General features: G+C 37.2%; 1 protein-coding gene and 1 pseudogene across 1 annotated transcript in view; both read left to right on the forward strand.

The window, feature by feature from the left end:
• UBXN4 (UBX domain protein 4) overlaps positions 1 to 16,791 on the forward strand; it is a 31,106-nt gene that overhangs the window by 8,215 nt on the left and 6,100 nt on the right. The window contains exons 3-9 of the mRNA XM_065931459.1: positions 1,025 to 1,053; positions 1,730 to 1,848; positions 2,492 to 2,666; positions 6,399 to 6,492; positions 9,597 to 9,651; positions 10,394 to 10,558; positions 11,260 to 11,387. Coding sequence (XP_065787531.1) covers positions 1,025 to 1,053; positions 1,730 to 1,848; positions 2,492 to 2,666; positions 6,399 to 6,492; positions 9,597 to 9,651; positions 10,394 to 10,558; positions 11,260 to 11,387 — 765 coding nt within the window. The remainder of the gene's footprint in view (positions 1 to 1,024; positions 1,054 to 1,729; positions 1,849 to 2,491; positions 2,667 to 6,398; positions 6,493 to 9,596; positions 9,652 to 10,393; positions 10,559 to 11,259; positions 11,388 to 16,791) is intronic.
• LOC136165280 (non-histone chromosomal protein HMG-14 pseudogene) lies at positions 11,398 to 16,783 on the forward strand (annotated as a pseudogene).

Genomic DNA, 16,791 nt, shown 5'->3' on the forward strand with positions numbered 1-16,791 from the left:
TTATGTACAGACTAATATATCTAGCATTTTTAAAAACAAATTTCTATTAGCAAATGCAGGAGTACTTGTGTATAGTGTTGGTTGATGGTTGTTTCATTATGGACAGTGGATGGGATCTAGTATGTCTTTTAAATTAGGAAAGGTAAATTTAATTTATTAGATAATAAAGCTAATGTTCTAGGAACATGTTAGTATATTTTTATTTATGGAGGTGTCTTGCAATGAAAATAGATTGTTAGAAAATGTATCAAAAGTTTACAGTGGTTATAGCTGAGAAAGTAGGATTCTCGATAATATTTTTCTTTATAGTTTTCTTTTACATTTTCAGATGTCTTTATTATAATCATGTCTCAGGTTTGGAAAAAGACAAAGCAAAATTCTGGTTCTTTGAGGCATTAATTTGGTTCTTGGAATTACCTATATTTATCAGTATCTTTTATTCATGTTATAAAGTCTCTCCCATCCCTGTCCCTAACCACTCAGTTCTCTTTGGAGTAAACCAAATCAAGAGAATACCATTGTTTTCCTCTCCCTGTTTTTTACAAAAATGATAGTAGTTTGACATACTTTTTTTTTCTCTTTATAATTGCATGGTTCATCAGTTTTTAACTGGTGGATATTTAGGTTGTTTTGAGCCCCTTCATATTACAAAGTATTGCATTATCACTTGCACAAGTAATTCATAGGTATTGATATCTTCTTATTACAAGCTACAATATTGTACAGAAACACATGCTTCTGAGGAAGCAACATGGCAGATACTAAGCTGATCTTTAGGTACCACATCTGACCACTAGTTTGTGGTTTGCAAGAGCAAGTGTCTCTCTGATTTGAAAATTATAAACCGAAAATGGTCTGTGAGATAAGGAATACATTTTTCCCCTTTCAGTTGATAGCTATGAAAGGAACTTATAGTTTCAGGAAAATACTTGTAATTGGTACAGTACATTTTTATAAAAACAACTCAGTATTTGGGAAATACTTACATTCATGTAGTGATTTTTTGTTTGATTTTGTTTTACAGTGAAGCCTGCCTACAATTTTCACAGATCTGTATCCTTTCCATGAAGAATCGGTTGTATATATATGAATATTGCTTGAGGATTTACCTTTCTTTTGGTTGATGCATGACAATTAGAAACTATTAGCTTTTTTTTAGGAACTGATGCATTCTTGTTTATGGAAACTTTATATTACTAATTGTCCTTTAAGACAGTGCACTGTATCATATGGGGTCATAGGGAGTTTGTTGTGGGTTTTTTTTTTTTTTTTGACTGTGAGGTGCAGCATGTGGGATCCCACAACCAGGGATCCCCGGGATGGAATCCATGCCCTCTGGAGTGGCAGTACAGAGTCTTAACCACTGGATTGCCAGGGAAGTCCCCTTGGGGAGCTTTTTAAAATTGTGATTACTATAGCTGGAAACCAATGTGATGCAGTTGGAATGTTATTTAATAGAAGTAGCTGGCAAGAAATAAAATAGATAAAAGTCATAATAGAGGGGAACATAATGAGTGTTTTCCACTTATATATATGTGATAGAAATAAATCATAATTCATGTATCACATGTACTGCAGGAATAGTGATAAACTAGTTGAAATTACTTTGTAAACAGATTAGCTTATTGTGAAATTCACAAAGATTATTTTGCTTTTTTTTAATCAGTAGTGGTTAATAAAATTATTCCCTTGTTTCTCATGAGTTGTTAGACTTGATAGCACTGTGCAGATCCCGTAGTGTGTGTTCCATCCAGTTTTTTTATTGGAGACAGTGGAATTCCTTTGGAAGTAATAGCAGGAAGTATTTCTGCAGATGAACTTGTTACCAGAATCCACAAAGTCCGGCAGGTGAGAAGGAACAGAATTGGTTCTTTGTATAAACATTGGAAAATGATCTGTCAAGAACTTGACATTGGAATATTTTTGGAGTCACTCTAAATATTCAGGAACTAGCTGTGCTATTAAACTTAAAAGGTAGTAAATACTGTCTGTCTGGACTGATTTTCAAAACCACTTTATGAAGTTAGAGGTGCCTATACATGAGTGACTTTTTATTCTCCCTTCCCTTTTCCTCCGTCACCCAACCGCACAATGTAGTCACTATTACTTTGTTGCAAGAGAGTATTGTTGTCACATTAAGGTCCTTAACAGTATATTGCTTGACTTGTTTTACGGATCTTACTCAATTTCTCACTTCCATCCACTTTGGGCATGTGGCTAATACAACTTGTAACCTTTTTCCTTGAATTCTCATTTTAAGAAAAATCAACAGTGTGCTTTAAAAATCTTTTAATGCTCTTGTCACCTTGCTGTTGAATTCCATAATGTGATTATGTCATGCTTAGGACTATACATTTTACATTGATTTACTTGGAAGGTTCAGTACTTCTCACTTCTGTGGAGTACAGATTGACTTCCTCATTTTTGGTCTCATATACCATGGTAAATTTGGATTCTTATCTGTAATTAAAATCTGTTTTTTTCTCCCTAGATGCATTCATTAAAAGGTGAAGCATCATTGGCCAATGGCAGCCAATCAGAAGGTTCAGTCTCTACTCCATCTGCCTCATTTGAACATAACAATACTTCTGAAAACTGTCAGTCCAGAAATGTAGAGCTCTGTGAGATGCCATCCTCTTCTGATACAAAGTTAGATTCTGCAACAGGTAATTTTTAGTGTACCCTTTTGGGTACACTAAACATCCTACTTCACTTTGAAGACTGTGGATTAATGTTTTTAAAAATAAAAATACTGTATTTTTCCCCTTCACATTCACTTAATTTAAAATTTACAGACAGTTTTAGATACATATGTTTGTCATTTAGTGGCAGAAGGAGATAAAAGTCAGTGACTGTGTCCTTCAAACCCAAATAGGTAACAGTTTAGAACAGCTGATAGTAGTAACTTCTGCTACTGTGCTGTGGTTCAGGGACTGTCATTATGACTCTCATCAGTTTTGTAAATCTCTTCTCAGCCAGAGGATTTTGAAAGGTCCAAATGAAACTGATGTATTTGGAATTATTTTCATTAGCCCATAAAGTATTGTACATATTTAAGAGAGTTGTATTTGCACTTTTAAAATTAGAATTAAAAGTTAATTGTAAAATAGAGCTTGTAGCAATAAGAGTTGTGACTGCAGAGGGGTTGATAGAAAAGGCAGAGAGAAATTCTATACAGTATTTTAAGGATCATGTACAATCAGAGTTGTTTTGTATAATAGAGCTTTGTATCAGGCAATGTACGGTTAGATACAAAGCCAGAATATTATTTTTTTTATTCTGTTTATTTTTGGCTGCATTGGGTCTTCATTGCCGCTCACAGGCTTTCTCTAGTTGTGGGAAGCCGGGGCTTCTGTCTGGTTGTGGTGCACAGGCTTCTTACTGCAGTGGCTTCTCTCTCTGCAGAGCACGGGCTCTAGGGCGTGTGGACTCAGCGGTTGCCGCTCATGGGCTCCAGAGCACAGGTGCACAGTTCCTAGTTGCTCCAAGGCAGGTGGAATCTTCCCGGAGCAGGGATCGAACCTGTGTCTCCTGCATTGGCATGTGGGTTCTTAACCACTGGACCACCAGAGAAGTCCAAGAAACTAGATTAGTTTCCTAGATTAGATTATTTTCCTAGATTAGACGATCCTGCTCCAGCTCCTGGATAGATAATCATCAAGCTTGTATTTGAATATATTTAATGAGAGGAAGCTCATTTCCTTGCTAGGAATCTTGTTCTGTTGTTGAAGCCCTTAGGTTTTAGCAAAATTCTTCCCCATATTTGATGCTCTGTAATTCCCCATTAACTTTAGTACTACTTAAAGAGTTACACATAACACTCTGGATTCTGTTATATTCCCACAAAGAGCATTCTTGTCTTTGTTTTAGTAGGTAGGTAGGTAGTAGGTAGGTAAATAACTTGGTTAGGCCCAGACTGTTACACTCTCTTATCTGAGGTGAGTAGCAAGTCTAATCTTAGTTCTTTGTAGGTTTTATTTTATTTTTTTTTAGCTTCATTATGGAAAATTTTAAACATACAGAAGTAGAGAAAATAGTATAAGAAATATCATGAACCTATTGCCTATCTTCCAACTATTTTTAACTCATGGCCAATATTGTTTCATCTGTGCTTCCTTTCCATGTCTTCTTGCCCCTTATTATTAGGATACACGTAGGCATTATATCATTTCATCTTTAAAAATGTTGATATTGGGACTTCCCTGATGGTCCAGTGGTTAGGACCTACCCCATGTTCTCACTGCCAAGGGCGCAGGGAACTGAAATCCCATAAAGCTGAGCAGCGTGGCAAAAAAAAAAAGTATCTTAAAAAGCATTTTAGAAAGTGTAAATAGAATGTGATTATCTCTTATGAATCCTGGAAAGTTTAACATTGATTCTTTTTTATCATTAATTATCCAGGCAATATATATATTTACACTAAAATTTTCGGTTTGAGGTGGAGTCCAATAAATCATTATTAGTCGGTGATTTTCATAGATTCCCACTGTCATCAGTGGATTCTTTTTGTAGTTTCCCACAGTCTGGATTTGGTACATCCCTGTGATAATTTGTAAAAATTCCTCTAAATTGGAAGTAACACTACAGGCTTGTTTTAGTTGTTGAAGTCAAGTTTATTCTTTTTTGTCAAGACTACGGGTGTTGCTGTGCATTTTTATCAGGAGATAAGTTATGCGTGATAATCCAGTTGTCTTTAAACCTAAAGATAGAACCTCCTCTAGTAATTTTACTGTGTTTGGATTTTTATCAGTTGTTTTAGCTGATTGCTGTCCATTTTTCTTTGTTTATGAGTCACAGATCCACCTCACTAATTGTTATACCCAACACTTTTTTTCAGCTTGTCCATAGGTTATTTTCAGAAGTTTTCTTAAATATTTTTTGCTAATATCAAGATATAAATGATCTTGACATTCATTTTACTTACTAAAGAAAGCATTAATTTCCTATTGAATACACACTGACTGCTAGAGGTTACCACTTCTTACTCAAGGGTTGCATTCATAATATGCTAGTAAATATTTAACGAAAGTTTTTTGTAGCAGAGGAGAAAAGCCCTCATTTGTAGCATTTACTAATTTCCAAAGTGTAAATAATCCTTCTGTAGCTGATTTCAAGTTATGTAGGCGATACACTGAATGTTGGGGTAGGAGTACATGCATACCATTGATTCTACTTAGTAATTCTAATATTTCTGTTACTGCTGCAATAACTGAACCACTTATTTCGTGCTAGTCCTAGCACGAGTTTCAGTGTTGTGCTTCTGTAACATGTATTTCTCCTAACAAGTCTGTGCAGTTAATACCTCCATTTTGTAGATAAGGTATAGTGAGATTGAATAATTTACTGAAGTGACAGAACAAGATTTAACCCAGATTTTGTTGCTCTGCAGTCCATACTGTTTCAAAGATCAAACATATGAGGAATAATTAAGTTGATAGTGAGTGATAAGGAAGGAAATAGCAGAGGTTTTGAAAGGGAGTATCAGACCATAGCTATCCTCTACTGCAGGCCAGGACAAAATTCTGTCCTTCAGAAAATCCTTTAAAGAATATTAGTTAAAAAAAAATAATATTAGTGTAGGTATGAAAAGCTTCTCTAAGGAATCATTGTGGTCTGCAGAAGCAGATCCCGTGGGTCATCATAAGTTTAGTAATACCCAGTATCATACTTGGCCTCTAGAGCTTCGTGCCTCCCCGCCCCTCCCTCCATGAGGCTTGTGGAACTAGGAATCTAACCTGTTCCCCCTGCAGTGAGACTGCAGAGTCCTAACTACTGAACCACCGGAAATTCCCTAGAACTCTTGAATTCCATAACCACAGCCACATTTGGCATTTTTAATTAAAATTAAATACAGTTGAAAAAGTCTCTCACCTGCACTAGTTTATTACAAGTGCTTAGTAGCCACACATGACTGACTAGTGGCTGCCCTAATGTATACCAAAGATACTGGACACTGCTGCTTTACTTTTTATTTTTTTACTTTTTATTTTTTTTCAATTATTTTTATTAGTTGGAGGCTAATTATTTCACAACATTGCAGTGGGTTTTGTCATACATTGACATGAATCAGCCATGGGACCCTGCTGCTTTAAAGCAGAGCCTGCCCCTGGCTAGGGCATGCTTATTCTGTTTTTGTTATATCCCCTCCTGCCAGATTAATATTTCTGCGTGTTTTCTTTTGGTGGCTTTCAGCTGAGTAACTGCCTTATTTCTCACTTATATACTGTTATTCCAGGTTCAAACTTGCAGAGTTGGTAATAGTTCATTTCTTATCTCCTACTCCATCCCTAGGGAAAATATGTTTAAGAAACAAGATTGTTAACAGATGTTGTAACCCCAAAGATATATATCTTTTTAAAAATTGACATTCTTCTTTTGTTTTTCTTTTATTGTTTAAGGAGGAGAAAGTTCAAGCCAGACCACTGTGTCTCAAGAGCCTAGTGGATGTTCAAATCAGAGACCTACTGAAGACCTCACCGTCAGAGTGGAAAGGTTTGCTCTTATTTTTAGACACAGTGTTTTGTTATTAATAGACTGTGGTTTTCAGTTACTTCATTAATTTGAATTTGGGCTAAAATTATAAAAAAAATTTTTAAATTCTAGGTTGAAATTTTTTACTTCCTGACCAACTTATTTGTATCCATAGAAATTATATTCTAGAAGTAAGAACTTGTGTATATCTCTGAAGTCATTGGTCAGCTTTAGGTCTGATAATTTTAACAGTCCCTCTTTCACTAGTATTTTGGTATATGTGTTTCCATCTGTCACTTCTGCTTTTATCTCTCTGTGTCACAGGATAAGTTCCAGATGGGCAGCCAGTTTTATGACTATGCACACCCATGTGGCTGTCTATTAAGTATCACGTGCTCTTAGTCTGATAATCAAATTTCTGCCTTTTTGTGGCTTCTAGTTTAGTACTTTCTAATGTTACAATAGTTATCAAATCATAATCTTATAGTATGATTCTTAAAAGGTACTTGAGTTAATGGTGAATGGATAAGCAGGAATATTTTAAAATCTTGACTTAAAAATCACTCAGTATTATATGGAAGTTAAGAAAAACTACTTAGACTTGATATTTTCTTGTTCACATAGATATTATGGGAAACCGAGATTCATAATGATTGCTGTCATTGGGTTTTTGGGTTAGTCCATGCATGGTTCAGTATAAATGAGTTTCATTTTAGCAGAACCTCCCTCGATTCTGATTGTTCCTTATGAGTGTGGCAGGGCCAGGATCTGGTGGTGCACAGCAGGATAGACCTCTCACGGTGGAGAGAAATGGTGTGTGTCTGGAAGAAGAGCAGTAGGGAACGAGAGTTTTAGAGGCTCTTCCTTTTCTGTTTCATTCTACTTTGCTAACACCACATCCCTCAGCATGCACCCTTACTTGCATCACCCTGGCATCCTGGAGTGAAGAGAGAATGAAAATTCAGGAAAGGATTTCGAGAATTGGAGGGAATGTGAAGAAACATGGCAGGTAGCCCTTTATTGTGAGGTGGGATCAAGTGCTGTTTAATTGCTGTGGGAAAGGGGAGCTTCTGTTATTTAATAGTTTCCATTCTGGTTTGGGTTTTGTTTTTTTTTTTTTGGCTACACCAAATGAGTTGTGGGATCTTAGTTTTCCCCTACTAAGGATTGAACTCAGGCTCTTGGCAGTGAGAGCTAAGAGTACTAACCAGTGGACTCCCAGGGAATTCCCCCAAATAGTTTCCATTCTTACATAAAGGGATGTCTACTAGTGTCTGCCTGTATGGTTCTGCAAATAGAATATAATAAGCCATTTTTAATTAAAAAAATAACGATATGTACACATCCTGGTGTATATGTGTTATATAGGATATTGAGCCCCAGAAGATATTTGAAGACATGCACAAAATGTTTATACTAGTATCTGTGAAACTGGAATTAGAGGTTTCTTTGTTTTGTTCTCAGGTTGCCAAATTTTCTTCATTGAACATTATTACTTTTATAGTTAGCTTATCAGGACAGACTGGTTCTAGAGTTGTTTGAGATTCTTTAACTGGAGGAAAATCTTCAAAGTGCTCTTAGAAGATACATACACCCAATTTTTTAAAAAACTTTCCAAAAGGAATTCTAATATTGAAATTAGATAAAATGTTGAAAAGATCTTAATAATTAAACAGTTTTCATTGGGAAGTAACTATTAGCTGCTTGACGTTTCAAAAATTTGAGCATGATCATATAATTAAATCATATAAGCACTTCAAATTGTTGCTCATTACTGTATAGCTGTAGTGACTGTGTATTGATTATACCATGATTTATTTAGCTATTCTCCTGATGATGGATGTTTGAATTATTTTCAGTTTGAGTTGGTTATGAATAGGATTGCTGTGAACATTCTTTTATTACATGTCTTGGTGAACCTATCTTTTGGGTATGTTTTCAGGAGTGGGAATTTCTGGGTTGTAGATGCTGGCTGAACAGTGCCCAAAGTGGTTATACAAGTTTATAATTTCCCTCAGCAGTAAGATGTTTCATGGGTCCTTTTTTTCCCCTCTAATGTGTTTCAGTTAATTTCTCTCGTAACTTTTTTTAGTGCACAGAATACTCCAGATTTATAGCAGAACCCCTTCATGTTGAGTCTTAAGTCCTTCTGACATCCTTTTAATGAAGAAGAAACCTGTGGACATTTGCTGAATTTTTCCTCTGGTGTTGCTGCATTCTAGTACACCCTTCATTTTTCTCACCATGTGCACCTAAACCTCATCATCTCTTTGGGGTTCTAAACCATCATCTTTGAACATCCCTTAGATTTCTAGCTGAGTTCTTCAGCTGAGTTTTAACAAATGCATATGCCTGTGCAACCCAAACCCCTCTGAGAAAAAGTGCCATTAGTTTTTAAAAATTGAGATAAAATTCACATACCATAAAATGCAAAATGTATGCAGATTGGGTGGGTTTTTATATATTCACAAAGTTGTGGAACCATTACCACTGTCTGCTTTCAGAATCATTAGTTTTTAATTGATGAATTTCTCATAGTTCAAAATCAATTTTGGTATTACTGGTCTTTATAAATGTTAGCCTTCAGCTTTTAGCTTTTATCAATTCTGTGCTATAGTCCTCTTCTGTGTAAGAGGTAAAGCATTTTTAAGTCATTGATTTATATATATATTATTATTATTTTAACACATTTAAAAATCAATATCTGATGAACTCCCTGGTGGGCCAGTGGGTTGGACTCTGTGCCTTTTCTGCCAAGGCCTCAGGTTTGATCCCTGATTGGGGAACTAAGACCCCAAAAGCCACATGGTATAGTCAAAAAAGATCAGTGTCTGAGAAATCAGGTGAGGAAAGGGAGCGAGTGGTAAGTAGGAGATGGGCCCCTAGAGCTGGAGGGGGGCTTCTTATGGCTCCCCCTGACTCCCATGGGCTTTTTTCAGGGCCAGGGGCCTGGTAGAGAAGTTGTTGCTTAGCCTTTAGGAGCTTTTTTTGTTTGTTTCCATATTTCCCCAGTTTTTAGCTAAAGAAATCTTCTAAATGTAATTTATTTCAATATAATATATCTCAGTTAATGCATTTCTTTAAACTTTCTCAGTTAATGTATTTTTTAAACTTTCAAAATACAGACTAACCAAAAAACTTGAAGAAAGGAGAGAAGAGAAAAGGAAAGAGGAAGAACAGGTAAACTGATGTGCCTGCATTTTTCCTCTTCCTTTCCATGAGGGAACGTTTGATTTCTTGTTTAGCTTGCGCATGGGGTGACTTCCTGGTCCTGCAGTTCAGCATTGCTGCACAGTGAGGGCATTACCAGTCTCCTGTCGTAAAGTCACAGTGTACACGCTTCTGTGATTTTGGGGAATTGCTAGGAATAAATCAGGCCATCCTTTCTCCCTCTGCAATGAATCTTTCACACTAAGAATAAAGGGACTTCAATTAAAATTGGTTTGATCCAGATCAAAGTTTTAGTTCCTTTTTGTGAAAAAGAAGTGGGTAGACATTTTGCTGAGTATTTCTTCTGGTTGTATTCTAGTTCACCATTCACTTTTCTTACTCTGCGCACCTAAACTTCATCTCCTCTTTGGGCTTCTAATATACAAAGGTTATGTCTTCAGGCCAAATAAATGACTACTTTGTTGTCCTTGGAGGGACAACCTGTAATTCTGTTTCTTTTTTTCTCTTTTTCCCCAAATTACATTGACCACATGATAATCTTTACAAAACCACTGGCAAAGACTTATAGATTGATAGGATTTGACCATTGACCCATGCTGTTAATACATTCTACTAGACCCCTACATTCTGTGAAGTGGTTCTGTTCCTTTAGGTGTACCCTACAATCAACTTTGCCTGTGTACAAAATGGTATTGACAGAGGATTATTAACTTGTTTCTGGTTCATAAAACTTACTTTTTCTTTAATTCAGAGAGAGATTAAGAAGGAAATTGAGAGGAGGAAAACTGGAAAAGAAATGTTGGATTATAAAAGAAAGCAAGAAGAAGAATTAACAAAAAGAATGTTAGAGGAAAGAAATAGAGAAAAGGCAGAAGATAGGGCAGCTCGAGAGCGTATAAAACAGCAGATTGCTCTGGTGAGTACTGTTTCTTTTTAATGCTTGGCTCTAGAACACTGGTGAAATTGTTTGTCCAGGCGCAGTGGTTTTGGTTTACTACCAGACAGGGTGCACAAAAATAGTAGATTCTAGTGACTCAGTACCGATTCTCAGTTGTCCTTTATTAGAAATTGTCTCTTTAATTAAAATACAGTTAAGATTAAAACTGAGATAATCTTTTGAAGTAATTTTTCTATGTGTTATGTTATGAGTTTTATCAGTAGTCAAAGACAGTTTTCAAGATTCCCCAGGAAAGAAGCCAAGAATTTGCTCCCTCACAGTCTCCTCTAGTCATAAGCATTCTTTTTTAGGACATTCAAAGGATTTAGGCACATGAAGCTTAGGATGGTTTTGCATCAGTTGGTTTTAGAATTAAACAGTTGTAATACACATGAAAACCTCTTTTCTTAATATTGTATGTTCATGTATTCATTCAGTAAATATTTTCTACTGACCTTGTTCCAGGCTTGAGAGAGAGTGACCAAAATCAAGTCCTTGTTTGTTTAACAATAACTGTGGTCCCTGACAGTTGATAAAACTAAAAAATGCCAGATCCAGAGTGATGAAGTTCATGTATGGTCTTAAGGAATTCATGCATATCTGTGTTCCATATGTTGGAAATGTATAACTAGATCTTTCTGGCAGTGAAAGATAATTAATATCTAACAACTGTTTTCAAGGACCGTGCAGAGAGAGCTGCTCGGTTTGCAAAGACGAAGGAAGAGGTAGAAGCTGCTAAAGCTGCCGCCCTGCTGGCCAAACAGGCAGAGATGGAAGTCAGGAGAGACACTTCCATAAAAGAGAGAAGGTACTTTATTTCTTGCCAAAGTGTATGTGTGTGTGTGGCAGCTGAGGAGAAAAGCAGTTACGGGCTTCTCTTTAACACTGATTTATTCTGTGGCTTAATAAACAGTTCCAGAAGAATATACTAATCAGTTGGCAGCTGCCAGTGGTATTTGTCATTGAATGTGAATGTACAACCTTGCAGTACTAAATACATGATGTTCTAAAGAAAGCCGAAATCTCTTTCAAAAGACAGAAAGCATGTTCATCAAAATGATTATAGTGATGATCTCGCAGAGGATATGAGATGGTTGGATATCATTACCAACTCAATGGACATGAGTCTGAGCAAACTCTGGGAGATAGTGAAGGACAGGGAAGCCTGGTGTGCTGCAATCAATGGGGTCACAAAGAGTTGGACATGACTTAGAAATTGAACGACAGTGACATGAATATTGGAATTCTTCACTTGTCAGAATATCAAGTCAAATAGGATTAAGCAGAAGAGGGAATCCCCTGGCTCTGCACCTGGGAGTTACAGTGGTAGATTTGGTTAGGCATCACTAGATCCAGGAACCTAAAAGGTATCATTAGACCTTTTCTGTCTCTCTTTAATCTCCTGGTTTCTGTTTTAGCTTTATTCTCAGAGAAACTCTTTAGATATTGTCAGGAGAGCCTAGGGCCTCCTGGCACCTTCTTGATCTTGAGCTTCTGATCCTAGAGAGCAAAGAAGTGAAGTCCCATTCACTGAGAATTCTGACTGGCCCTGCTTGGGTCACATGGCCATCTCAGTACCAATCACTTTGTCACTTGTATGGGCTAGCTGACTGGGGTAGTAAACATGCCCACTCCTGTGGCGAAGGAGATAAGAGAAATATTACTGATAGTCATACCAGAAGGAGTGACATATTGGAGGGAGTTCCCCAAATAAAAGTGTGTTGCAAAGACAGAAATTCAGATTTCTAGTACATACTGCCAGTGGGATTACTATTAATACTTTCTTCTCTGTACTTTTCTGTAGTTTCCATATTAGAAAATTAACAAGCATTACTTTTGTAATCAGAAAAATTAAAAATGTTTGTTGATTCAGTTATTTATTTACGGCTGTGATGGATCTTAATTGCTGCACATGGGCTTTCTCTAGTTGTAGTGAGCAGAGGCTACTCTCTGGTTGTGGTGAGTGGGCTTCTCATTGCAGTGGCTTCTTGTGGCAGAGTAGGGGCTCCAGAGCATAGGCTTCAGTAGTTGTAGCTCTTGGGCTTAGGTGCCCCAAGGCATGTGGGGGCTTCCTGGACCAGGAATCAAGCCCATGTTCCCTGCATTGGCAGGCAGATTCTTAACCACTAGACCACCAGGGAAGCCCAGAAAAACTACTTTTTAAGAACTATTTCCCAAAACAAATACCTAAGAATATATTTAACAGAAGTGTAAAACTTATACACTGAGAACTAGAAAACATTGAAATAGTTAAAGAAGACCTAACTAAATACATGGAAAGATATTTTGTTTTCATAGATCAGAAGACTTTATATTGTTAAGGTGGCAATTATCCCCAAGCTGATTTACACATTCAACACAATCCCTATCAAAATCCCAGTTTGTTTTTTTGCCAAAATTTTTGCAGGAATCGGATTCTAAAATTTATATGGAAATTCAAGGCACCCAGAGCAGTCTGGAAAAAGAACAAAGTTCTCAGACTTCCTGATTTTAAATCTTAACTACAAAGGTACATCAACCAAGATGTTGTGGTGTTGGCATAAGAATGGACATACAGATTGATGTACAGGCATACTTGGTTTATTGTGCTAATGCTTTATTGCAGTTTTTTACAAATTGTAAGTTGTGTGGCAAACCTGTGTTGTCAGTTGATCACATTTTTTGCAGTAAAATATTTTTATGAAGATATGTACATGGTTTTTCTAGACATATGCTATTGCACACTTATTAGACTACAGTATAGTATAAATATAGCTTTTATGTGCACTGGGAAACCAAAAATTCCATGTGACTTCCTTTATAATGATAACTTAATTGTGGTGGTGTGGAGTCAATCTCTCTGAGGTATGCCTGTAAGAGGAATTTGAGTCTCTAGAAATAAACCTATATGATCAGTTGATTTTTTGAAAAGGATACCAAGACCATTTAATGGGGGAGAGAATGGTCTCTTCAACAAATGCTTCTTGGGCAAGTGGATATACATGTGTAAAATAATAAACTTGGACCATTATCTCACACACCATATGGATCATCTACCTAAGTGTGAAAGTTAAAAAGTATAAACTCTTGTTGGAGGCGGGAAGTAAGGACTTCTTGTGATTTTGGACTAGGCAGTCCTGTTAGACATGACAGCAAAAGCACAAGTGATAAAAGAAACCAACAGATAAGTTGGACTTTACCGAAATTAAACACTTTTGCGCCTCAAAAGATATCAAGAAAGGGCAAAGAAACCCACAAAATTGGAGGAACTTCCTTGGTGTTCCAGTGGTTACAACTCCATGCTTCCACTGCAGGGGGAATGGGTTCAATCCCTGGTCAGGGAACTGAGATCCCACATGCCACGTGGTGCAATCAAAAATTAAAAGAATTGGCGAAGATATTTAAGCCAAATATTTATATTTAAGCCATATATTTGATAAGGGACTGGTAACTGGAATATAAAAAGAAGACTTGAAGTCAACAAGAAAAAGCAAACAACCCAATTTGAATATGGAGAAAGGATTTAAATAGATGTTTTTCCAGGGAAGATATACAAATAGTAAGCACATGAAAAGATGCTCCATATTATTAGTCATTAGGAAAATCAAATCAAAACCACACCTTCTAGGATGCCTCAATTTAAAGTGACCTCTAAGCTCGGCCGGAGGTCGGGAGGAGCGGCAGCAGTCAGGCTACTCAGCTTCGCGAAGGCTCTTGGCGCGCCGCGGCCGTCAGGCACCCGGCTCTCGCCCGCCCCGCCGCCACGATGCCCAAGAGGGAGGTCAGCTCCGCCGAGGGGGCAGCGAAGGAGGAGCCCAAGAGGAGATCGGCGAGGTTGTCAGCTAAACCGGCTCCTGCAAAAGTGGAAACGAAGCCAAAAAAGGCGGCGGGAAAGGATAAATCTTCAGACAAAAAAGTGCAAACAAAAGGGAAAAGAGGAGCAAAGGGAAAATAGGCGAAGTGGCCAACCAAGAGACTAAAGAAGACTTGCCTGCAGAAAATGGAGAGACTAGAAACGAGGAGAGCCCAGCCTCTGATGAAGCAGAAGAGAAAGAAGCCAAGTCTGATTAATAGCCACACACTCAGTCCTGTCAGTGGTCCCTGTTTCCCTTCTTGTACAATCCAGAGGAATATTTTTATCAACTATTTTGTAAATGCAAGTTTTTTAGTAGCTCTAGAAACATTTTTAAAAAGGAGGGAATCCCACCTCATCCCATTTTTTAAGTGTAAATGCTTTTTTTTAAGAGGTGAAATCATTTGCTGGTTGTTTATTTTTCGGTACAACCAGAAAATAGTGGGATATTGGATATGGAAGGCTTTGATTGTCTTGGGTGTCAGCTTAACATTCCATAGATGGGGGGTAGCTTTTATATCCTATAATACAAAAGCATACTAAATGGCAGTTTGGAGTCAGTTGTGCATTTAATGTCTTGAACACTTTAAATTACTTCTCTTCCCATATTGTTTTGGTAGAATTATTTCCTACAGCAAACCACTTTTTGATCTTGGCTCTCCGGGTCAGAATTTTGTGCACTATACTATAACATCTTTGGTCGTGGTAGTCCAGTTTTCCTAGTAACTTGGTTAATGTGCTGTGAACGATTGACAGTTTGGGTATGTAGTGTATATGATATTAAATTGTGAATCATTGGGACTTAATGTAACAACATATCAATATTTGAAGATATTGGTACTTGATATCCTGTTAAGGAAAGTTTGCTCCAAATTTTAAGCTGGAAAGTCACTGGCATAACTGTTAAGAATCACAACTACATGATATTTTAGATTTCTGGTATGTATGTGAAGAATTGTGTACAAATTGAAATGTCTATGTAGTGATCTTCAAAACAACCAATAAAATCTCAGTTATAAAAGAAAAAAAAAAATAAAGTGACCTCTAAGTCTTGGCAAGAATGTGGAGATTTTGGAAGCTTCCTGCATTGCTAATGGGATTATAAAATGGTACAACCACTTTGGAAAAACAACCTGGCAGTTTCTCAAAATGCTAAGCAGTTCTGCTCTTAAGTATACATCCAAGAGAGTTGAAAACAGTGTCCACACAAAAACCTGAATGTGAGTATTCATAGCAGCATTCTTCATAATAGCCAAAACGTGCTAATAACCAAAATTCCGTCAACTGAAGAGTGGATAAACCTGCCATATCCCATAAAATGGACTATTAGTCACCAAAAAAAAAAAGGAATGAAGTACTGACACATGGTGCAACATGTACGAACCTGAAAACAGCATACTCTGTGACAAAAGCCAGAAGCCACCCACCTTACAATTCCATGACATGAAACGCCAGAAACAGACAAATCCACGAGGACAGAGCGGATGAGTGGGGTGCCGGGGCAGGGAGAGGGAAGAGTGGGACTTACTGCAGATGGGGCTTCCGTTCTTTCTGGAGTGATAAGGATGTTCTGGAATTAGTGATGCTTGCACAGCTCTGATTATATCAAGAACTACTGAATTGTATATTTTAAAAGGATGGATTTTATGTGAATTATATTTCAAAACAGCTGTTGCTAAAAATAATGAGATTGTACTGTGAAAAAAATTTTTTTTCTAATTGGAGAAATATTTGACATAATTACTGAATAAGTTTAAGGAATACAGCATGATGCTTTGATTTACATATATTTTGAAGGGACTGACACAACATGTTCAGCTAACATCCATCTTCTCATATGCACTTGGCCCTTGAATGATGCAAGAGTTGGGGTTGCATCCAAGGTTGCGCCACCCTTGCCTAGTCAGAAATCCACAACTTTACAGTTGGCCCTCCATATGTGTGGTTCTGCATCTGTGGATTGAATCAGCCATGGATAGTGCAGTACTGTAGTATGTATTTATTGAAAATAATTTCACCTATAGGAGGACCCATGCATTTCAGACCCCTGTTGTTCAAGGGCCACAGGGAGATACAATAAAAAGAAAAAAAAGCCTTTCCTTGTGGGGAGAGGTCTTAGGATTTACTCTGAGCAGCTTTCCATAGCACACAGCTGTGTTAGCTGTAGTCACCCTGCTGTACGTTACATCCCCAGTACTTACTTGCCTTAAACTGAAGTGTGTACCTTTTGACCACCTTCCTCCAATTCCCCCTCCCTTACTCTCCATAAATTCCTGTTTTCATTACACAGTCTCACTTCCATTTTCTCCTAGTTTTAATGATACAGTTTGAGAATTTGTAGAGGTAAAGATGCTGACTTTTAATTTTCACTTTGTTACAG

The sequence above is a fragment of the Muntiacus reevesi genome, chromosome 3 (genome assembly GCF_963930625.1).
Source record: "Muntiacus reevesi chromosome 3, mMunRee1.1, whole genome shotgun sequence".
Classification (NCBI taxonomy): Eukaryota; Metazoa; Chordata; class Mammalia; order Artiodactyla; family Cervidae; genus Muntiacus; species Muntiacus reevesi.